We start from the raw sequence: 24,978 nt of genomic DNA, 5'->3' as shown, positions 1-24,978 counted from the left end.
TTTTTACTGCTTCGGGCAGGAGAAATGAGTCACACAGCCCCACAAGAAGAGATGCATGAAAACGAAAGAGCTGAGAGGCACAACAACAGCTCAGGCAGAAAAGCGTCAGAATAATTTTTGCCGTGCAGGCCTGCATGCTGGGCTTCACCTGACAGGAAGAGCAGGACAGGGACACTCGTCGCTCCAGCTCGGTCAGGATCTCCTCCTTCAGAGTGTTCAGCTGGTTTCCCCCCAGTCCACCTCCACCTCCAGCTCCCTCTCCTCTTCCTCCCCCTCCCCCTCCCCTTCCTCCTCCTCCTCCTCCTCCTCCTCCTCCTGCTCCTCCTCCTGCTCCTGCTCCTCCTCCTCCTTTTGCCGCTCCGTCCAGTTCATTCCCTCCTCCGTTCACCAGGTGGTTGTTGATGTCGAGCAGGGTCTGATCATGGACCTGAACATGCAGATAGGCCCAAGAGTTGAGGGGACCTGGTGTTGAAGCTGCTGATGTTTCTCCAGATGATTGGACGCATGTGACTGACCTGTGTCCTGTTGTAGAGATGATCCAGCTTGCTCTGGATGCTGTTGATGGTTTCTTTCATGTGTGGCTGAGCTGAATCGGCAGGGACAATGGCCCCATTCAGTCCAGGCCTATGAAAACATTGAGATCTGTTAATTTTCAGTGAGGATTTGTGAGGAATATTTAATACATCAATCCACAATGTAAACAGGGCGATGTGTTAAGAGGGGAGACGCAGGGGAGACGTCAGTCCAATGGTGTCAAACATGTAGCCCACGGGCCAAAATCGGCTCCCAAGTGGATCCAAATCAGCCTTGCACAGTCAAAACATAATATAAAGTAATCAGCAGTATTTTTTTTTTACAATGAATGTAGTTCAAGACATTAGTGGCACAGCACTGAAAGCTGAATAGCTGTGCAATAGTATTTCCATCAAAGTGATGCCATGAAGCTGTGAGTCTGTGTTCAGTCAGGAGACATGATTTCTTCAAGTCTGAAGACAAACAATGTGACAAAGAATAATCCAGGTTTAACTTCTTTCTTTTTTTAAATGCAATTTGTAAAAACTGTATTTGATCTTGTGGATATACTTGTAGTTTTTGCACACTTGAACTGCTGGAAAAATCTAACTGAATCGGCCCTACGAAAGGCAAAGGATGCTTGTTTTGAGATCTGATTTGCCAAAACATGACCACTCACATAAACATACAAAAAAAGGGCAGTGTCACGAATTCCAAGAGATTTCCTATTTATGGTTTTTGTGTGCAAATTCAATCTCAACATCCTCAGAGCAGGAAAAGTCTCACCGGCCACAGGCTGGGGTGACTGGTTTAGAGGACACACCACGTGTGTCTTCCAAGTCCCATATTTTTTTAATAAACGAGCATAAACAAACCAGCTGTGATAAACAGGATATGCTAAACATTCTTCAGATCATTGAAAACGAGCTCATTTCCTGAACTCTCTTTAGTTTGCAGGTAAATTAACCCAGCGAGGGGAAACATGCACATGATGTATTGAAAACAACAGAAGTCAACATACAGCTTCTGGTTTATGCCGTTGATGGTGGTCTGCATGTTGTGGAGGTCCTTGGTCAGGCCGCGGATGGTGTCCTCCAGCTGTTTGATCTTCTCCGACTCTCCTTCACGGAAGGCACACACGGAGGAGAAGTTGAAACATTACACACAGAGTGGTCCCTCTCTCGCCGTCATGAATGGACGCATGAAAACAACTGCTACAGTTTGAACAGTGCCTTTAATTTCAATTTAAATGTTTCTGTAATTGGGTTTCTTTTCTCTCTGGAAACAAGGTCCAGAATGCGGTTGGTTCCCAGCTGGAAAATGTGATGTCATGCATTTTCAAGCATTAACAGGCATTTGCAATGAAGTCTGAAGACAATTTGGGGGCTGTTTGCTGGCGCTGTCAATCAGGTTTGATGAAACTATGCTCGAGGCCATCCTGACGGAGCAGACCAACTGAGACTTGGATCATTAGATGCTTTGCAAACAATAACTACAGGGTTTGTTGCCCACTACTTTCCCAATGGTTATTTTTCAGGAATATTCATTACTGAGACTCACTGAGTTCATTTTAAAGGCTTCATTAACTGATCCGTCATCATGTAACGTTTTGTCTCAGCTGCTTTCCTTAGATTCCAAAGAATTCTCCAAACCTCCATTTCCACTGCCGGGGTTGTAGCCGGTCTGCGTCACGCGAGGTCGCCCACTGCTGACCTGTGTGTCCGGGGTCGACTGTGGCCCTTGATGGCAGTCCTCCCCTGAGTAACCATGGCAACACTTCCACTCCATTTCTGTCACCATCTTATAGGCAACCTTATACCTGGGCCTCCTGTAGGTCCGGTACCTGAGGATGAAACAGTAATATGAGGAAGGGTTTTCCAGCCATGGTTGCCACAGCTCTCTGAGAAGTGTATGGAACCCTGCTTTTCACCTGAACCGCCTGGATGTACAACACATCTGTAGTTTATTCAGATTCAGATTCAGATTCAGAAAACTTTATTGGTCCCAAAGGGCAATTCATGACCAAAGTCCTTGAAATTATACCAGATCCCAACGGCTTTAGTTTTACGCTAGTGGACAGGGGAGTTCAGACTCCCCTTCTTTGGAAAAGATGTCGAAAATAACATTTGAGGAAATTAAACACGCACTTGTGCCAATCATATACGCCGTACAATAGACTGAGAGGATCGGATACTCCCCCCACCTTGGCCTCACGATAGTTTGGTCCATCCCAAAGAGAAACTGGGTCGGTGGAAGTGAGGCGATGAAACAGAGCTTCAGACATGAACTACTGTGAAAAAGTTCACTTAAAACAAGAAACATGTCAACACAATGATTTGTTTTTACTTTTCAATGTAAAAAAAAAATAAAAAATCTGGGTATCTAATCACTTTCAATCAAATATCCAGCTTCAACGAATCACTTAACTTTTGGATCATTTTCTGTTACAATTTAGTTAGTACAAATGAAAAATATCATAATGCAAGACACCCTTTGTTCATATATTCCATGTAATTATAAAAATTATGATAAATGACAACAGCCATATAGTCAGAGCCAAAGTTTAGGTCAGTTATAGTATTTCAAATAAACAATGATGTAATTAAAGTAAATAAAACATTTAAAAATTGTATTCATGTATCTGTTCATGTATTGATGATGTTCTTTACATTAATATAATTACCTAACTACAACAATTATAATGTACTGGATTGAATTGAACAACACTTTGCAGATACATTAGACTATTTATAAGCGATATGCAACATTTTTTGTACCCCCTAAATTTGTTCTTGAAAAATATTTATTTGTTGTTACCCCTCAACAGTGAAATTATATGTGTGCCCCTGCCTGGGAGAAGAGAAAAGGCCGAGTCAGCAAAACAAACAAAATAAATAAAAGTGGTTTTGTGGTGAAGATTTAGTGAAGTTTAGTAACTGTGTTAACTCTGCATTCGACTGAAGCTCAGACCAAGTGCGGCTGCAGGAGGGATATTTCTTGGAAGTGCTTAGCGAAGTGGGGGGACACTCCTGTTGTTCATTAACTGATCACATCTCCCCACATATGCGCTTCAGCTGCTTTAGCATGAAGGGAGAAAACAAAAGAAAAGCAAGCTGGCTGAAGAGCGGGTAAAAACAGGGAACGCGTAAGAACTGACCCAGTGTGGAGGCATCTTGTATTCAGAGCATTGACATAAATCAGAGCTTGAACCAGAACCAGTGTGTGTTCTTTTTACAATCATGTTACTAAATTTACATTTGTGTTTCTCAAGACCATGAAGACTGATGAATCATGAAATAATTATGCTGAGGACAAAGCTTTTGAGGAATCAAGTTTCTATTCCTCAAAACTGTAACAGGCGAAACAGTGCAGCTTGAGAATTTGAAATGAGCAACTTTTATTTGACATATTTACAATCTGAAGATTTACTGGAGCCCATTTAATTTGAGTAAAATATTTTTAAGAGACTTCAATGAAGATTTCATCGACTTGGCTTCAGTTATGAAGAAATATGAGGTACAAGCACCAATTAGCTGTTTCATTATTCAGAGTTACACATTCTAATATGACTTTTTATTGGACAATCTTGCACAAAACTACTTAAAATCAACTTTGGAGTTATAGAATTTATGGCAGCTCATGATGATATCAAACAAAACAAGGTATTTATTGTGGAGACGAGTGAGTGTGAGGATAATACCAGCCGTATACGGTAATTCAATTCTGCTTGTCTGACTGGTTGGATCAAATTTCTTTCTACAATTGGTGCTTAATGCCACTCATTTAAAGTTGGATTTGCAAATTCTTAACTCGCACTAAAAGTCATGATCATTTCACTTCGGTCTTGGGTCATTCCTCATAAAGCAGAATAATCACAGTTTTCTTTTAAATGTCATGACCACACAACAAAACAAGGTGCAAATAGTTACAATAATTTGATACGAATTAAGTTTCAGTGATGAATGTAAAAGGCATCTCCCTCTTCTTTCCCACATGTCCACACAGCGTCCAGCCTTACAGTGTTGGCATGTCAGACGTACCAGCGCTGCACATTTTCAGGATGTTAGCCTGCTGACAGGAGCACTTTCCCCAAAGTGCAGCTGTGTCTGTGTGCAGCCTCACTGAACCACAAACATGATTTATGCAGTAAAAATCCAGTATGCCGCTTCAAGATCATGACATTAGGGGAATACAAATTTGTACTGTGATCCCGATAACCAGGGCAACAACCCATAAGTGAGTCTGAACGTGACATTAAATACCACGGGCGCTGATATCAATGTACCTTGGGTCACTGGATGTCAGGAAATAGTTACAAATCATCTCACAGTGATGGATGAGGATTATGAGTGCTCTGTAAACTCTAAATGTTATTCCTGTGCCTTTTTCCAGAAGAAATCAGCTGCGTTTAGCCGAGTACTAAATCTTCATTTCCTGTTCGCAGGCAAAAAAAAGATGTTAATGCTTTATTTGGAAAGCTCTCCTGTAGTTTTAGCATTAATGTGTCACTCAGCTCTGCGACTGAAGAGACTCCCAGTTAGTCAAAAGAAAAATAGACCCCAAACTGGCATTGCTGCACTCTGGGTAAAGATATAAAACAGCCTCGCCAGACCCTGACTTTGAGGGTTCAACAGGTTTCTCCCCTTTACGCCAATCCACAAACATCTCTGTAGGTATCACATAAAACAGACTTCATCTTCCAGCTCCTTCCTCTGAGAGCGTGAGAAAAAAAAAAAAATTCTGAAAAAGGAAAAACAAGGAGAGAGAAGTGCAGGCAGCGGAGTTTGGCAGAGCGCAGGAGAGGAGCAGGATCATAAAACGAAAGAGGGCGTAAGAAGACGCGATTGTTTTCACAGAGTAGGAGACTGGACTGTGGTGTCTGGATCCTGGTTGGCTTCATACTTAGCATAGCCCAGGTTTAGGCCGAGGCCCCTGGCAGGCGCGAGGGGTGGGGGGGTGGGGGGGGGGGGGGGGGGGGATCAAGCCAGCCAAGGCCGAGGTCACACAACACTGAGCACTTTAAAAGAGCCAAAACATCAGGAGCGCTTGATTAATGTTGTGCTTTCAGACACAGCATCCACATTTGGAGAAACCATTCAGTCGCTTTCCTCGCTACTGCATTTTACTGCAGTATGTGCAGGAGGGCAGAGAGCCACCAGAGACACTTTATCACTGAGATTAACCGGTCGAGCACGGAGCTGCAGCGGTGCAGCCAGCACACACCTTCCTGAGCAGACGGCCGGAGCTCGGGGGACGGAAAATGGAAAGGGATGAATGAGATGAGTGTCTGTGCCGCAGACAGAGAGAGAGAGAGAGAAGGGAAGCGATGATGCATGAATTGAGGATAGCAAACCGATGTGGATCTGAGGACAAGAACTCCAAGGACTGAATACAGACAGTGCCTCATCCACTGAAGGTTTGCACGTAGAAAAGTGGAATCGAACCTGATACGGAAGCTGATCTCCTCACAAGCCTCGCTGAGGATCAAATAACACTCAGTATTGGGTTTTTTTGTGCGTTTGCCTTCATGACATCTGGGGTGTGTTTTTTAGATCATGCAAAAAACCTGGGATGAGTTCTTGTTATTCGTTGTAAACACACAATGTGACTAATCACACATGTTTGAACAGGAGGTATGAATCAGATCAGCCTTCAGTAGAGATGCTGCTGTTATTGTGGTGATTTAATCAAGTGGCCCCCTTGACCTGTATTCATGGACTTCATCATAAGAGGGAATGATTGCATTACAAACTGTCGCTTTTTTTAAAACCTTAATTTTTTGTCACAAATTATTTCCCATACTGCGTCTATCTTTTTTTGGCCACATTTTTGATTCATTTGCCTATGGTATAACTTCTTCCCCTCAAAAAAACATCCAACGCCATAGGATCACATTCCACTTTGTGCTTGTGGGCGCTCAGCTCTCCATTCAATCACTCTATGTTGAAGGCAAGGAAACAAACATAGACATTATACAGTTTTCAAAACATCGTCGATGTGTAAACACCTCGTAATGCACACAAAACCCACAAAATGAAGACTCCCGTTTATATATTCTGTGTCTCGCACTGTTATTTAAGGATCTTAAAGGAAGAGATGTGATGCAGAAGAGATACTCACGCCACTCGGGGACACTGGCCCCAGGTGCAGCGCTGGTAGTCCGGTTTGATGTACGTCTCCACGCCATCCTCCATCACACAGCTGACCGTGCGTGTGACCACATAAGCACACCAGTTCCTGTGAAACCACACACATAAGCAGAAGACAGGGAATCGACAAATGAATGGCTGTCAGTATATATACACACACACTTCACTGTTTCCAGCTAAAAAGAGGAAAAAATAACCATAAAAATTCTACTACGATGTCAATTGTGAGGCCCCACTGTGGGCTTTGAGATGCATATCTCAGACCTTGGACTTGCTTATTATTCTTCAACAGTCAAGAGAAATTGGTACAAATGTCAGATCGGTTCAGGATAAGTGCATGAATTCAACAATAGCTGCCATTGTTGCCTCTCCAGCTCCCCTCACCAATCAGCGTGCAAAACACACACAGGCACACACATCTCTGTGTAGTGTTTATACTGTATAATAACATTAACTCTGCTTTCCATTGCCAGACTAAAAATACTCAATATAATGTTGAAAACAATATCTTTCCTCACCACTTGCAGGCAAAAGTTATTTGAGATTAAAAAACAGATGAGGGTTAGAGTTATATAGCAAAGTTGAGTGAAATAGGTTAAAGGTTAAAGTTGCATTTTTCACTGCTGAAACACACAGAGACAAACTCAAGTGGACTTTTGGTTTTTGGTATTAACTTTTGGTATTTTGAGAGTGTACCAGACCCTCTTCCTGTTCCGCTTATCATGTCTTCTTCCTACAAAATGGAGACATTTTCATCTTCCTTTTAGTATTTAAAGTTTGTTAATCGTTTAAACACATCAACAATGTATTTTAAATGTATTTAAATACTTGAAAAGCAGAATAGTCACAATTGACAGTAAATTTACATTCAGACCAAGTAATAACTCTGCGAAGAGTTCTTCATTAACAGCTAGTTGTGTTGGGTCAAGGATAACATCAGCAGGAAAGACAAACTGGAGTATTCCCTTTCAATTAGACTTAAAAACAATCAGTGATATATGAAGCACAATCGTCAACAAAGTACAGATTCTGTTTGTACATAGTTTTTACAAGCTCTTAGGCACAGTTCCTCATTTTCCAGGACCTCTGTGCTAAAAGCGGCAAGGCCCATAAAGCTGCAAGAGCCAATTAAATGGAAACTATCCCAGGTTGCCATGAAGCCCGATTATCCTTTAATGTGCAGCTGGAAAATTAAAACTCAGAGCTTATACTCACATTACTTTGCTAACTCTTTGCAGGTTTGATACAAGTTCCTCTTTTTTGAATTCAATTAATCAGTTGACTTACATTTTAAATCAAACACTCATACTTGAGGTGAAACCTAAATGCAGGAGGCTCAAACTGTTACTCTGATTCATATATAAAACTGAGTTTATTGAGTTTGTGGCCATGCGGCAAAGTACCAGCTGACAGAGAGCAGATGACATTCATTTGGAGTCATGTTTCTTCCCACCTGGTAAAATGTGGTCAAATACCCCTGTTCTGTTTCCCTCCCTGAGTCTTGGGGGGAATATTTTCTCTTTACTCCCACAGTGTGCAAACCTCTCAGTCGGTCCTGACCTCCTCTGACCCTCAAATGTTTCTCTTGATAACAACTGCAGAGAGACTTAAGACACAGACGTCCTTCAGTCGCTTTCCGTCATCATTTTCATATTACACAGACTCCTCATCCACTGCTATTACCACATTGGTTATTATGGCCAATTAGTGTCACTTTGGATCCATTGGAACAGAACTATGAAGGGTTTATGGATAAAAGTCGAAGCACACAAGGAGTTCCTTCATGCTGGACAGTCAATCAGCAGCTTTCGTCCCTCCGCCCTCATTTCTGTCTTTTCTATCTTCTCGCTCTTGTCAGTCTTTATATCCTCTTCTCTCCCCTCCCCATCACAGTTTTCCTCCAGTATATGCGTCTTCTCGTGTATCTCTGTTTATTATCTGCCTCCGGTCTCTTCACAGGACCACCGTCCTCTCCTTCATTCCAGAGCTTGTCTCACTGACACCGAGAGTTTATCTGTCTGATCCGTCCTAACCCCTCGTGGCCTCCCCCCCGTGACCTCTCACTACTGTACGTGGGAAAATGAACACGAGTCATTAGCTGCCAGGCTCGTCGGTGAAGGCTTTCCTCCATGCAACGTAGGAACATATATCAAAAGAGGGAACGCTTGATCTTAATCTGGTCATGTTGGCATTACTTCTGTAGGTGTTGCAGATTTCTGCCGCCACTCTAAGTCATAGGAGACAGATGGAATTTCTTTGGCTCTGCAGCTCACAGAAATGACTTGAGATGTTTTCTGGTGATGTAACAATGTTTTTTTTTTCAACTTAGGGTCACCAATTAACCTCACATGCATGTTTTTGGACTGTAAAAGGAAACCGGAGCACCTGGAGGAAACCCATGCACACAGCTAATGAGAAGAAGCCTGTTCAAGTTCATTTTGGATGAGAGGTCAACATAGACAGTCGTGTATCACTCTCGCTTGATGTCGCTCATACATTATACACTTTTACTCTGCCCTCTATTCTTTTCAAAAGAATTCCGCCATTAGAAATCAGAATATATACATAAACGTGCCATTTATGCATCTTGCCAATAACTCATATTCATATTTTCCATACAGGAATAATCGAGTATTCCATCACCTCATATAGAATTAAATTTAAAAGCCCATATCAAATCCTTCATGTGATGAATGAGTAAATTTCTCCACCTGCTCTTTAAATTAACACCAGAACATGTGAGTAGGGGATAAAAAGAAGGTTTTTCCGTCTCACTAAGTCTCGATATCTCCCTGATCCTGTTAATGCAGACCAGTGCCGGTTATTCTTCAGCCAATTCAATCCCAGCTTTATATGAAAAACAGAGCTATGTGGACTGGGATGAACCTGGTTAGTAGGCACTCGTCTCTTCCTTGGTATGTTCACAGCAGATCACGTTGCCCCGAGGACATCTAAATAGAGAGGAGACTTTGCAGGTGCTGGCCTCAGCGTGTACTCAACAGCAGCATCAGTGAATGTCATTTAGCTGATATGATCCAGTACTCATGATTCGTCTCCCTCAGTTTCCACAGATTTGTGGTGGATCGCAGCGATCCAGGAGTTGTTTCACAGTCATTTCTGTGGTCTGCTGTGTTTAATGTATTTATCAGACTTTTGTAACACTGATTATACACACAAATCCTCATAGATCATCTATTTTAAAGCCAGATTCTGGAAAACAAGCTCTTCCCTCCTCCGTGTATTTCCAGAGTCTTGCTGCTCTGCTCAATTCCCCATGGCATTAGACCAGGGTTGTTAAACATAATGTCAAGCCCGCACACAAGATGGTGCAATCATGGTCCAACAATGTAATTTTCATAAAAATAACTGCTATTTGTTTTGAGGTGGATCACAGTATTTTAAGTGAGACACTGATACACCAGTGATGCAGCTGTGAGGAGCATTAGCATCAAATCCATGCTGCGTGGGTGACTTCATGAATAGATGTATGCTCATAGCTGACAAATGATGTAAATCTAGGACTTGTTTGTACTATACTTTCCACCAGCTTCAGTAAAAAAAAAAAGATTGGGGCAAAGGTTATGTTTATTGTCAGTGTGTATTTATCGGCTGCTGTTGATGTTAGTGGTGTGGTTGATCAAATAAACTTGTAATGGTTTCCATGGTGACAGATGTGGCTTACCGAGTGTTCATTGCAGTCCTTAATGCCTTCGAACATATTTGTGGTGAAAGGTTACTTTGCTCTCATTTTACCGATAAAGATGTGGCCGCTGGATTTTCAACATGCATCATTTTTTCATCTTCGTTTCAGAAAAGTTATCAGAAAAGAAGAAAAACGGTGTGCATTTTCATAAGTTTGCACACCCCTGTATGAAGCTATGTTAGGGTTATCTTATCCTGCTCCAGGTGTATCCTCATATTTCTTACCGACAATGAAACTCTTCATCGGGAGTTGAAGTGACTCGGGCGGTACAGCGGAGATGAATCACTGCCACTGTGGCTGGCCTGTGTTGTGTTTGTCACAGTGATTCAGTGTCCATCTCTTATCATGACTTAGTGACTCTCAGTGTCTCAGACAGCAGATAAAGCATAAAGCTGACAGTACTCACACATCGTCTCTGATGGAGAGCAGGCGCGGAGACTCGTATAAATATACCTACCTCAGACGTACAACATGCAACAATCATCCATAACTCCCGGCTTTGCAGCGTTCAAACTCTCACATCCTGTACACACCCCATGGCTTCATTTTCCACCTTCACATAGAGGGATTTTCACACACTCGAGACGTATTTATATTCCGTGATGGATGACTAAGTGTGAGAGCGCACATAAAAATATATGCACATACTAAAAATTCAGAGAGCATTTTAATAACCTGCTGGGTTAAAAAAAAAAAATGGTTCACAGTTCAGTGGGTTCACCGCTGAGGAAAACAGGTCTATGTATGTGTGATACTGGTTTAGTTTAACAACACATTGAGGTAAAAAGCCTGTTCCCCTCGATACCAAATCCCAACATATTGCTGCTTCAGGTTGGGTTTTTTTCAGCTTTAAGTTCACAACTTATAAATTCTTCAATTTATAGTATCTTGTGCTGACTCTTGCACTTTACTCAGTTGCATGTTGACATCTTGGAAATTGAAAATCACGAAGCCGCTTTTGTAAGATGACATTGTACCTCATTAAATTAAGTTACAACCCAGCATCATGATGTGTAAACGTATCCGTCCATCTTCAATACCACTTTATCCAACATAGATTCACAGGAATTTCCAAATGATTCCTGGACAATCTCACCTATTTTGTTTCACCAATCAACCTTTGGACTGTGGTAGAAAAGTAAAGTACCTTGGCAAAACTCCTTGACGGACAGAAAAAGCATGTGAACTCGGCACATAACGGCCCACAAATCCGCCCTGGACTCAAACCACGGAAAATCTCACTTTGAGGTGAGAGGTCTAACCACTGCACCACGTACAAACAAACATCAGCTCAGTCATCAAACAAGTTGGCACTTTGCTCGACACTTTTTGCCAACATCTGCACAATAACATAGTGATTTCTGCCCATTAAAAACAACAAAACACAACATACTGAGAAAAATCCACAATCGTTCATGGTCTCAATGCTCGTTAGACAGTCCAAACAGGTCTTCTTGACTTTCAACAATGTTCAACAATATTGTTAAAAGTTAAGACTGAGTTTTAAGAGTGAGGTGAAGCTCAGTGTTAAACTTTTCACTGTGCTGCCCAAGGTTAAGGTAAGAGACTGGGGAATGCACTATGTCATCAAGTGGGGCCCGTCTGTGTGTGTGCATGTGTGTGTGTGTGTGTGTGTGTGTGTGTGTGTTTGTTTATGCTAATAGGCGTATGGCCATTACAATAAAGAGCACAGTGTTTTTCATGTTTGCTTCTTTGTGACAATTTTTTTTGTGCTGCACGAACAACGCCTCCAAAACATTTCAGCCCCTAAACTCTCTCTCTCTCTCTCTCTCTCTCTCTCGCTCTCTCTCTCTCTCTCTCCCTCTCTCTCTCTCTCTGTCTCTCTCTCGCACTCTGTCTCATCAGTGTGAAATGAAGCATTCCAAACAGTAATCCAATAAAGATCCATTAATCCAAACGGCTACGGAGGATTTGCTTGGATGAAAGTCCACTAACAGAACCTGGCATCTTTTCCATAAGTGTAAAATACAATTATAAGCGTGTGTGCACACACACACACACACACACACACACACACACACACACACACACACACACACACACACACACACACACACACACACACACACACACACACACACACACACACACACACACACACACACACACAATCATCTCATCCCGCCCTCTCAGACACACATTCACAAAGCCAGACAAGAACACTCACTAAACTCTAAACCCACACACAGTTGGAGTAAAATTCGACTCAGATTGACATTTGACAGCAGTTAAGATGCCCTAAAAGTTATTATTTCACCATGAAATTAGACAAACTTTCTCAAAGTGACCCAAGACACACAAAACTTGGTTGCGATGGAGCTTAGATTTCCCAGTGTGGGCAAATCAAGGAAAGTGCTGAAGCATTACTGCTTAGATTTGGCTTTCATGTTCATGTTTCATGCTGAACTGGGTTTTTTCATCGGAAATAACTGGAGTAAAGTTAAAACAAATACACTTTTCCTGCTCTTTAAAGCATTATTTAGAGAATAATCATCCATAAATGCATGTTATATTTCTATACATTACTGCTATGAGTGGGTTCTTGGCCTGGGTTAAAAATAATAATCTGATATTACTGTGAAAGCTGACATATGACGTTTGAAGGGGTGAAGCTCACAAAAGAGGTTAGACTTGGGGTTAGTGAGAAATTCAGCCGCCAATCTGCATGTTTCCTTCACACTATCAGCACCGCAGGAAAAAACGCCTTTATCCAAACCGTTTCCTCCACTTATCGGTGAATGTTTACAACAACAATACATATTTTCAGCATGTTTGTCTGATAGCGGCAGATAAAGGCGGAAATGTAAAGCCGGAGCACAATGTTTTCTTCATGGGTTATAAGAAGAGGACACTGCGTCATCCCAATTGGAGGAAATGCTTCCAATAAGTTTTCTTTAACTGCAGGCTTATTTCCAGTGAATAATGTATTAGTTATCTTAAGATTTGTACTACTCCTAGCAAGTGTATTTAAAGTTGAAAGGCTCATTAAAGCCTGATTCCTTTTGTTCTTCTTATTTAAATAATTAAAATGAAAAAACTTTGTGTTTCTTTATATCTCACAAAGAGATTGGGCATCCAGCTGTAATACACATTTTAAACCTAAACAACTCATTACCACCCATGAAACCGCTGGTTTGATCAACGGATAAAGGTCAACTTACATTCTTGTCAAGTGGATTATAAATAGATATTAAAAAACAATGGGGGGATTTCCAAATATATAAGCTAAATGTGTGGCACCATCAAAAATCTTAACAGGCCTGATCACGATGGTGTTAGAAAGAGAATAGTATGTTTTTCTTATTTCAAGTGGGACAAGATATTGCATGAGGATTAACTGGCAAGCTCATAAGAAATGTCAAAAAAAAGTGCGATACGGACTGAGGTGATATGTCCAATGAGATTGCCATGAAAGAAAGATTGTAGGATGTGTCTTAATTTGAAAAATCTGTTAGGGGGAGCCAATATATCATAAACGTATCGTTATCAACATGCAACATAAACATTGCAAAAGACTGACTGAACAGCGGTGAATATGGTTTCCAGTTGTATACATCGTGCATTCATGCTCTGCAAATTCAAAGTGGAAGAAAGAAAAGAAGGAAAAATGTGATTCACAAAAACAGTAATATCATCTGTGTAAACGTTTCTATTTCATGTATTATCATCTACCACATGTCGGTCAGTAATATTAAATGCAGGCTGCATTATGCAGTCATAAATCTTATTTAACAAGAAATTTTTTGCCGCCACTTATTCTTTCCTTCTTTGCTGGCACATCACCTCGTGTCTTAGCACATCATCATCTGTGAACAGTAAACGTTTTCGCTAAATTAAGTGTCAATCCACTCATAAAAGCCAGACTACTTATTACCACTATGAGTAGAAAAACTACCTTCAAATCTTTATTTTCTGGGCTCGCTGAAGGAAAAGAAACCAGTTGTAATCACACTGTAAACACTCACATACGGAGAATGTGTTGAATTGTTGTTGAATCTACAAACGTGAAACCACAATCACACTGAGTTGTGATTTTTGTCAATCAGATGAAAATGGTTTTGTCGCTTCTTTGTGTTTTAACTATTCTTACCACTAAGTTACAAACCTCAACTGTTTGGTCTTGTAATTCATACTGGGGATTTTCTAGCTGTGTGTGACGAATGCTGTGAACTAAAACAGTAAAACGGTGAGCTGTAAAACCAAAACAATGAGCTCAAAGACATTAAAATGTCTGCTAGGCCACAGCAGGACGGCCAAAATTGATGATTACTTCTTTTGAGTTTGTTACCAAGACTTTCCTCTTTGCCATTAATCACACACACACACACACACACACACACACACACACACACACACACACACACACACACACACACACACACACACACACACACACACACACACACACACACACACACACACACACACACACACACACACACACACACACACACACACTCTCAGTTCTGGTTTATTTTCACATAGATGTTTCAATATTGTTGATAATAATGATAATTGTGGTTTATACGTTTTTTTTTTTGTTTTTAGTAAATGGTTATATATTGTCATGACATTCTCGTAACGCATCATAATTATTTGGATTTCTGGGTATTTAAGGATTTATTATGACATCCTTATGGTCTGGCCAGCTCAAGATTGTTTTGCGCTGCATGTGGTGCCTGAGACGATGGTCTCCTATGAGAATTAATACTGTATTTTATGCTTTAATGCATCAGCCTTACATTTGGGTAGGAGGTTTTACTAACACAATGGTGTTATGACAAGTGTTAAGAAGCTATAAAAAGCACGGTGGAAATAATTACACACAGAGGCCAGTGCCGGCGCTTGCTGATAAGTACGTACACTTTGTCTCCTACAGAGTGAAACATGCAAACTATGCCTTCGTTATTTGTCTACCAGGCGCTGAGCACTGAAACGTCCCTCGCACATACCTTTATAGTTATTTACAGAGTCATAACTCAGCATGAGAGGAACTCTTGCACCTGCCTCAGCATCACTTTATTCCCCAATAAATCCGGTATCCTTATGAAACAGCAGACAGGCACTTCACAGCCAGGCAGGAAGTCACAGTCTGACCTCTCAACACACACATACCAGGTTCAATTTATTCCTCAGCACCTCTGCGGGAGTTAAATACAACAGCATTCTGGGTAATACGAAAATATTCAGTGACAAAAGTGACCTAAAGAGTAAGTGGGTGGAAGAGGGGAAGAAGGAAAGGGGGTGGGTGGGGCCGAGGTTTAATGCTCTAACAAAGAAATCACTTGGCGGCGCCTATTGTTGAGGGATCTTTCATTTAGCTTCAAGGGGGAATGCTTCCACAGCCACCTGAATGAGTGGATGGAAACTGGGCGGGTCTTGGCGTTTGAACTGTGACCCCCGAGGTCAAGCACCCCCTCCAACGTCCTTGTAACGATACACCCCTGCAGCAACGCCGAAACACACACAGACTGTCACAGACGACGGCGCACACACTCGAGTGCACTCGCTCCTGGAACACAGACATTCCTCCAGTCCAGCCTCAATGCACCGTCTTAAAATGCCGTTTCACTCACGCACACCGCCTTTCTTCTCTCTGGACTCGTTCCAACATCAAGGGACCGGGTGGCTGTGTAAACTTCTCTCTGATTGTTTAGCCTGACGGTCACGAAGATATACAGAGAATGTCAATGATAGTGCCATTTGCTTTGGTACTATTGCTCGGATATATTATGGGTCAGATGTTTGCAGGAGTTTCTTTTTGTGGCTCACTTGGATTTTACCCATTTATGGTGACACGGATGTTTGAAACATAAGTCTACTCAAAAGCCCTTAGACAAATCACTGTCGCCCTAAACAGGACACATTATTAGCTGTGTGAAACTTTACTAGCTGCACTGAAGCATTAATGTCTTGTAATGCCGTTTACTTTTTGACTTGAAGGGAGGTTTAGAGTTTCAAATGTTCAGTTGTGTCGGGATGAGTGTCGGGGAAACAAACCAAGTCTTTAATTCTCTGTAGGTTGCTTCAAACAAAGTGAAGAAGACTTTCTCAAAATGCAAAGCATGCCGGAAGTTATGGTAATGAGACTACAATGACCGTGTCTGGAATCTAACCCTTTTCCCACATTAGCATTACCATATGTAAGGAGATTTTGTTACTGACCTAATTAAAATCAAACACCGATAAAGATAAGTTGGATGCCTTCCAAGGTTTGGTCGAGAGGAGGACAATCCTATTACAGCCCAATCGCACGATTACAAAGTGGTACAGTTTGCCTTATTGAAAGTATGTGACCTTTGTTTTCACTATAACACAATATTGCACGAAATACATATTTTTTATATGATGAAACAACTGCAAATTCAAAGTTATGTATCTATAACTGTGCTAAGACTATCCTTCCCACAGAGTTGTATGATTTTAGCTTTCTAAAATTGTTATAATAGTAATGCTAACGTGTGAGGTGAAGTATTTCTCAAGTTAGCAAGCAAGTATTTGTTAAATATCCCCAAACTATGTTATTGAAAAGTATTGTTCAAAACGTTTTATCGACACAGCCCAAATAACAAAATGATCGAGTCATTTTAGCTCTAGTCGCTTCATAACAGAGTTGAAGATGTTAAACTTTAAAGACTTTCAAACTTTTTTTATAAAAAAGTACAAGAACTTTCCATGATGGGAAAACCCCACTCTGAAACAGAAAACGAAAAAAAAAAAAAAACAACCCAGCAACACCCATAGTTGGCAGGGATCGGCTCTGGTGCCTCTGATCCACTGAATTGGATAAAGAAGATGGATGCATGGTGATTTAGATCATTAAAGCAACTGCAAAGTAATTCAATTGATTAAAAGTCAGTTGCTTTTTCATGTTTTGGGCTTGTATCCTGGGAATGGTCAGAGTGATCATTGGCAGATTTTGAAATTGAGTGGTAAGTAAAGAGATGTTGAAACCAGACAACTGGGCAATGCTTTGAGGGGGCTCAAACAAACAACTGGATTTTTGGACGAACTGTGGAAATGTGCAAAAAAAAAACAACCCAACAAAACACCATCAGTCTATCTCCCTTGTATGTGTTGAGTTGAGGATGTTTTTTTGCTGAAGTCTTTGAATTGAGTTGCCTCTGTTGACATTTCAGTAGAGTGGGTTTTTATTACAATCCACCCAATTGTTGTGGAGACATTTCCCACCAAACCACAAATTCCAATATTAGTGGAGGTCCTTCAGGGGGGGGAAAAAAAACAAGCATGTTGAGACATTTTAGTCTGAATCAATAAGGCAACATAATCAATCAAAGAAAGCTCAAAAAGTCTACATGACATTGGTATCAATGGAATGTAGCTATATTCATGACACGCACATGGAACATCGTCACGCTGAATCCAATTGAGCTCCTTAATGGGGCTGACAGTTGTTCCATCTCAACATTTTTCCATCTACGCCAAGCCAAGATTGGAAGGCGCCGGAGCCAATCAAACCTAACAACTGGTGAGGGCAGCGTCTGCCATGGACGGGTTGCCCATAAAATTCACACTTATGGGCAATTCCACCCATCCATCCGTGTATCCATCTTTTAATTCCACCTAATCCTCTGCAGGGTCGCGGGCAGGCAGCCAAAAACACTCACATTCACACTTGGAGGCGATTCAGATGCACGTTTTGTGATTGTGAGAGGAAACCAGACTACCTGAACTCGAACCCACTAACCCTTGGTGGCAGGAGTACTACCCACTACACCACTGTGCTGCCCCCTGGACTTCTCATACCTACATTCTCAAGCGTGCTTTGTCTTTCTGAGTGTCTTTTCCGACAAAGAGCCTTGGAAGAGCGCCTTGGGTTTTGACCGTTTGCCTTCGGTTGGCATGACGATGGGTCTGGAGTGCATTGGGGGGGGCATCAACTCCTCTAATAGCGCTTGTAATTATAGTTTTATCTTGTGACTCTGACAAGCTAGTGGCACATGATTGCAGGACAAAGACGCTCTTGTTGCTTAATTATAAAGACGTGAGAGCAGATTTTTAAGCGTTTACGATTGATGTTTTGGTTGGCCGCATGAATCCAAAAAATACACTCGTAAACAACAAGACTGGTGTCTGCAGGCAGTTTACTTCTGTTGAGCTCCGGCTTTGTGACGTCCACACTGATCCTTTCAAAGGCGTCATTAATTCAGATGGCTCCTGTGAACAAAACTACATTTGCTTTAATTACCCAGATGATGGAAACTCAACACAGCTTGTTTGGTCCTTGCAGAAGCTTAACTGGAGTAGCAGCACTGCACTAGTATAACAGCTTTGAGGACCAATTTAAGACATTTAAAACTACTTCTGGTAAAATGGTCATCCCACAGGAACTCTGCATAGCAACTTTGCAGTGTCCTTTCCCTCAAATCACAAAATAATTATGTGAAAATGTAATGTGGATGACAGTTATATTTCTACATACTAATGCAGATGCGCAAAAAGCATTTACCATATGAATAAACAATAAGTATTACCTTATAATATGAAAGAGACACACTAATTATCTGCAAGCCTCCTATAGCTCAGTCCCAACACCTCAGTATGTCACAGTTACACATAAATTGGTGATGGAACAAGCATGATTGTCAATACTTCTATCAAAATTTACATTTTCACAGTTTATTTGACACATTTTATTCTTCAATGAAAAGCATGAATGATGTGCAGTTATTCAAACATGTGTCAACATTTTGGAAATGAAAAATTAGATCGATCATCGGTCCATAGATATTCTGCAGATATAAGTCCTCAGCATTTTGGAGAGAAAATCCGTCCGAATTCCTCCACTCTGCCCCAGCATTTGAACACATCAGGATGAGTCAAAGAATTACGAACCAATCAGAGGCCGCCTTTCAAAAGGTATAGACCACATGGCTCGTTATTAGGCGTAATATAAACCAGAAGTTGTTTACCCAAGCTGATAATTCGCTATGTTTTAGCGAAAAAAAGATTAATTTAAGCAAAATTAGACGATGCCAAATAGTGATGGCCATTATGAACATATTTTAGACAGATTTGAACAACACGTATTTTTTCAGCCATGACGGATGGCTGGACGGCTGGCTGCCTACAACTATGCTTCAGAATGAAATACTGAACAAAAAAACAAAAAAAACAAAAGTAGAACGAAACACCATAATACTGTATGACATAGGTAATATAAGTACGACTTATTGAATTTGCCAAGAGTCCTTGGCAAGAGTATACACTTTCTATGAAGCATGTTGTACACTCATTGTGTTCTCATCCTTTACATCTCTGAGTCATCCTCTCATATAATATATTGTGGTTTTACAAAAGTGTTGGGACTGTAACGCCACTCCCTTTTGGCAGGAACACACTGGCTACTAACCGATTGCTATTATAAAAAATAATAACAAAGTTACAACTACAAAAGTTTCCATGAGCGTTTAACTATTATTGTAGATGGGAACTGTTTCGGAGCTGCTGTCTGTCCATGTCCTGCCCATTGCTGTTATCTTTACATGAACCAGCATTAGCCTGACGACAGTAAATCAAATAAGGACAAAAACGGTCGGTTATGTGTTATTCTGGGAATTTTAACGCATAGATTTTTCAGATCGTATGAATCCTACAACGCAACACTAATCTCAGCTGAACTTTTTCATCTATCCTGTCAATGACATCAACTCACCACAGTTTAGTTGGACAAAAACAAGAAGAAATGCAAACATATGTGATAAATGAAAAGGTCAAAATGCTGATGACATGTGTGATATTTCTACCCTTCTGAGGTGATCTAACGCCTCGTCTGTCAAACTACCAATGAGCCAAAACAGGTCAGCGGTCCACCTGCTCCTGGCTCCAAACACACCGCTCCGCTCCCAACTTCTCCTGCCACTTCTGCAGCTCGACCACTGACGTGCAGCTCCGGCATTTTGGCAGGAGTTGTGTCAGACGGCCCCGGGGTCGTCCTGACACCCCCCCCTTATAAAACCACTGCTGGATGTCTTCAGCTCATTCAGCTGCCGTTCCCCACTTTTGGCATACTTCACACATCTGTCAAAACAGATCAATTGAGTTCAAACAGATGTCAGAGGGGCAAACCGCGCTGCCACGGGCCAGCGCATTCTTCCCCCTGATGCGTCACTTTGTTTGTGTATAAAAGTGTGTGTCGCACTGACTCCTTCATAACCTAATGCCGGTAACAAAGGGGGAAGGTACTCAAGAACTCCCCTTCATTCTTCCCCTGTCAGTCTGCCTTTTCTCTTGTCGTGTCACTCCCCCCTGTTTCTCCTCCCTCTTTCATCCACTCATTTTACGCCTGTGCTTTCGCCCACATCTTCTGTTTCTTCTAGCAGGTTTCCTGCCCCTATCCTCTTGTCTTTCTTTCAATCCGTATCAGACACCTTGAATCTCTCCCTTCCACTTCATCATTCAAGTATTTTTGGCCTTCTTTGTGCTCTCTCTCTCTCTCTCTCTCTCTCTCTCTCTCTCTCTCTCTCTCTCTCTCTCTCTCTCTCTCTCTCTCTCTCTCTCTCTCTCTCTCTCTCTCTCTCTCTCTCTCTCTCTCTCTCTCTCTCTCTCTCTCTCTCTCTCTCTCTCTCTCTCTCTCTCTCTCTCTCTCTCTCTCTCTCTCTCTCTCTCTCTCTCTCTCTCTCTCTCTCTCTCTCTCTCTCTCTCTCTCTCACACACACACACACACACACACACACACACACACACACACACACACACACAGTAGCCGGTAGTTCATCTGCATCATACGCCAACAGAGCGGCCATGTCTCATCGCTCAGACAGAAACACCAGGCTCCGATCTGGAGCGAAACCTGATAGAAGCTCAGACTTCGAGAAGTCTCAACTTCCCAGAAGCTTGGCCTGCCTCGCAGACACACACACACACACACACACACACACACACACACACACACACACACACACACACACACACACACACACACACACACACACACACACACACACACACACACACACACACACACACACACACACACACACACACACAGTAAGTACAAACACATGGAGCCAGACTCATACCACATGTGAAAGATCTGTCATTCATTCACTCAGACATTCTGCTGTGACCCCCATTTATTCAAACACACGCATGCGTACACACCTCACCTCACCTCACACTCAGCCACACTGCTAAAAATGTCCTCATTCATGCGTCTGCAGGCACACATGAACAAGTCACACGCGTACGGACATCAACGGTTCACGGACCTCAGATCAATTACATGCTAATGACACAGCGACATAATAAAATCATACACGTGTTGACTCAGTGATGGCGTCAACAGCTCGATGTAGAGAGAAGGATTCACACAATGACAGCTGATTCGCATGCAGCTGTTAATTGGCCAGATATTAATGATTTTCTGGTTTTTTTTTAAGGAAAAAAAGCCCAAGGAGGGAGTCTTTCAAACCCTCATCCAACGTCTCAGGAGTGCAGTGCAAGATCGTTAAAGTTTGAGCCTCCATTAGCTCACTCACGTCAAAACATAGTGGAGTGTGCTGTACTCTCCCTGAGGATCACCAGTGATTCAAGTTGAGTCTCCCTGCACCTTGTCAGTCCTCGCAGAGCCCCCCCCCCCCCCTCCCCGTATTCTTTACTGCAAGATGCTGTTGGGAAGAATGATGACCCCCCCTATCGATGCTGGGGGAGCTTGTAGAAGATCTCGGGGCCTCCTGAATTTTTTTTCACTTGGAGCTGTGGAACAGTAAATATCTGTAATCCCTGTAAACCTTGTTCAGCACTGGGCCCCCTGAATCATCATGCCCTGGTCCACCCACCCATCACTTCCCATTCAGGGCCTCCCCCTGAGTAAGAGACCTCATCACCAAAAAGATATTTCCTGAGAAAATGAGAAGTCATCCCACATTTTCTCGACATTAAAGGCATATGCACTGGGCCTCAACCCCAATATTGATTAGAGTTTGTCCCCTAATAGACAGCTGGGGACTTTTTCGCTTTAATCAGACACAGATTACAACATTCCACACCACAAAAAATGTCAGAAAAGCAAATCACAAGTAGAAGAATCAAATACTCAATAATGAAATCATGGCAGGATTAAAGAGGCTCATCATTTCTTTTTGAATTGGCATATATGCATGTGTCCATATATAATATAACCGTAAATAGTCATTATTGTCCTTGTTGGGACCGCAACGTCAATATTTTTGGCTGAAATGTGGTAGAAACAGATACAAGTGTGGAGCTGCTGTCTCTCCCTGTACTGCTCCATTAAGCTTCACAGTATCTACGATCTATTCAGAATAAGCATTAGCTTCCCTTTGTAGGAGCAGTTTGCATTTCTTTCAAGATCAGGTGTTATGCCAACTTCTGCACTGCTGCTGAAAATTACAACAGTTTAATCACGACTGAATGAACTCAAATGGACCAAACTATGTGTGTGCAACACCAATGACGCCTATAACTTATTAAGTGAAGCCCTGTCTACATGACAATTTTTTAAAGTGAAAAACTGAGAGCTTTTGTAGTGTTTTGGGAGTTCGTTTAAACGACAGCGGTGCTTGGAGTCACTGAAAACACAATGTTTCGCAAATGGTCTGACTCCGCCTCTGTGAAAAGGGAGGAAAACAAAACTTTTGCGAAATGCTGCGACTGCACATGTGCAGCATAGGCTGAAGTAAATAATTCCTCTGCACATGTGTGAATAGGTGGACAATAACAACAATGGCTCCCAGTCCATGTTCTCCTGGGACTTTGAGTCACCATAGCAAGACCAACTTCAACTTCAATTGCAAGTGTGGTTTCATTACAAAAACAAACAACAACACCCACTTGTGGCCCAACATGGAGACTACATTGTTTTCAGTGTTTCTGCCATTTCTATGGAAATGGATTTCGTTTCTAAACTGTTGCCATGTAAACGCAAATCTTTGTAAAGAAAATGCAAGAATTATGCATTTTACTTGAAACGTGTAATCATCAGACAAACACAGTGTTCCGCTAATGCAGTGGTTCTCAAAGTGTATGGTGGTTCAGTCACAGGGCAGCCACAGAAAAAATCTGGAGTCAGCATGATGATTTACCCCTTTCCTTTCGATTTAAATTATTCTTTTCTTTTTTTTTTAAGAAAACAATATGAAAATACCTGAGGGGGCGTGTTTCTGAATCAGAACGTTGCTTGTTTGATTCCCTTTCCGACCACATGAGGAAGTGTCCTTGAGCAAGACACTGAACCCAAAATTGCACCCAGTGAATGGACCTTGCACGGCTTCTGCCTCCAATGGTGTGTGAATGTATTGGTTGATGTGATTAATAATAATTATATCAAACACTTTGGGGGTGGAAAAGCATTATATAAGTGAAATCCCATTAAAAATGTATTGTACTTTCCATATTTGGAATTGTTATTTTGGATTTGCGGAATGTGGATAGTGCGTTAAAACACAATTTATGAAGTTAACCAGTCTTTTGATATCATCACAATAATATTTTTGAGATATAATCATGCAGCTCTTTCCATATGTTAAACATTTTTCAAGGCTTTGTTCTGTTTTGTTGTTTTTATATTTAGATCAAAAACATCTAAATTGACATAATTAGCTACATATGTCTGGTCAATAATATAATTTAACAACTTTTTATTGTCGTTTTTTTAACTTTTTTTTTTTTTTTCAAATTTAAAGTCAAATAAATCGACCTATTAGACCAGATTAAAAATTCTAATTTAATTTCATTCTAATTTCCTAATTTAATATCATCACAGTGCATTTTATACCAGCACCCATTGAAAAACAGCAAAACTCCAAACAGGTATGCGCACAAACTGATGATCTGATCGGTCATTCATGGCATATTCTGCAACGAGAAGGAGTTTAAAGTCCTCGGATGTGCGACTAGTTGTAAAGAGCCACAGGTTGTGGCTCGTACCTGTGTCTGCTGGCCGCTCTCTGGCCCGTCTGCAGCCCGGACTCCGAATATCCCAGACCCGAGCACATCCGAGTCAGCGCAAAGGCGAGCAGGTAAAACACAGTCCCCATCGTTTTAGTCCGATTCGGGTAAGAAACAAGGCAATAGGTCCAAAAGTTCCTATGAGAACAGCAGGTCTCCGGGTTGTTCGTGGCTCTCCTCCACCTCAGTGTTTGCGCGCCGCTGTGCGTAACCGGAGGCGCAGAGCCATGAGATCACAAGAGGAGAAAGTCCCGCAAGGACCAGGCAAGTGCATTTCTGCCAGACCCAGAGAGTCTGGAACGCTGCTACTACTACTGCTTACAACTGGGGCGAGAGAGAGAGAGAGAGAGAGAGAGAGAGAGAGAGAGAGAGAGAGAGAGAGAGAGAGAGAGAGAGAGAGAGAGAGAGAGAGAGCGCGCAAAGTTTCCTGTCAGGGCTCCAGCAGCAGTCATGCCAGCCACCCACCCCCCTTCATGTGTTCCACCGCTCCAACTCCCTCCCTCCTTTTGCCCCAATATTTTCTCCCTCTTTAACACTCAACGTGGCTGAATTAAAACACTTCACGAACCCCGTGATTCACACCGACCTTGCTTTGCAGATTTAATTCTTTTAAACGCTTAAAATTATCAGCCAAACAATTAGGGGCGCAAATAAAGACAG

The 24,978-nt window shown here is 41.8% G+C and overlaps 1 protein-coding gene across 1 annotated transcript in view; it reads right to left on the bottom strand.

The window, feature by feature from the left end:
• emilin1a (elastin microfibril interfacer 1a) overlaps positions 1-24,591 on the bottom strand; it is a 32,946-nt gene extending 8,355 nt beyond the window's left edge. Inside the window, exons 1-6 of the mRNA XM_080513539.1 lie at positions 24,298-24,591; positions 6,634-6,750; positions 2,166-2,356; positions 1,535-1,634; positions 516-624; positions 149-427 (exon numbers count right to left, since the gene is read on the bottom strand). Coding sequence (XP_080369665.1) covers positions 149-427; positions 516-624; positions 1,535-1,634; positions 2,166-2,356; positions 6,634-6,750; positions 24,298-24,407 — 906 coding nt within the window. The 5' untranslated portion in view covers positions 24,408-24,591. The remainder of the gene's footprint in view (positions 1-148; positions 428-515; positions 625-1,534; positions 1,635-2,165; positions 2,357-6,633; positions 6,751-24,297) is intronic.
• Positions 24,592-24,978: the final 387 nt, after the last annotated feature.

This window comes from Blennius ocellaris, assembly GCF_963422515.1.
Source record: "Blennius ocellaris genome assembly, chromosome: 18".
Classification (NCBI taxonomy): domain Eukaryota; kingdom Metazoa; phylum Chordata; class Actinopteri; order Blenniiformes; family Blenniidae; genus Blennius; species Blennius ocellaris.
Note: the sequence above shows the minus strand (reverse complement) of the source record. Positions and strands in the feature narration are given on the sequence as shown.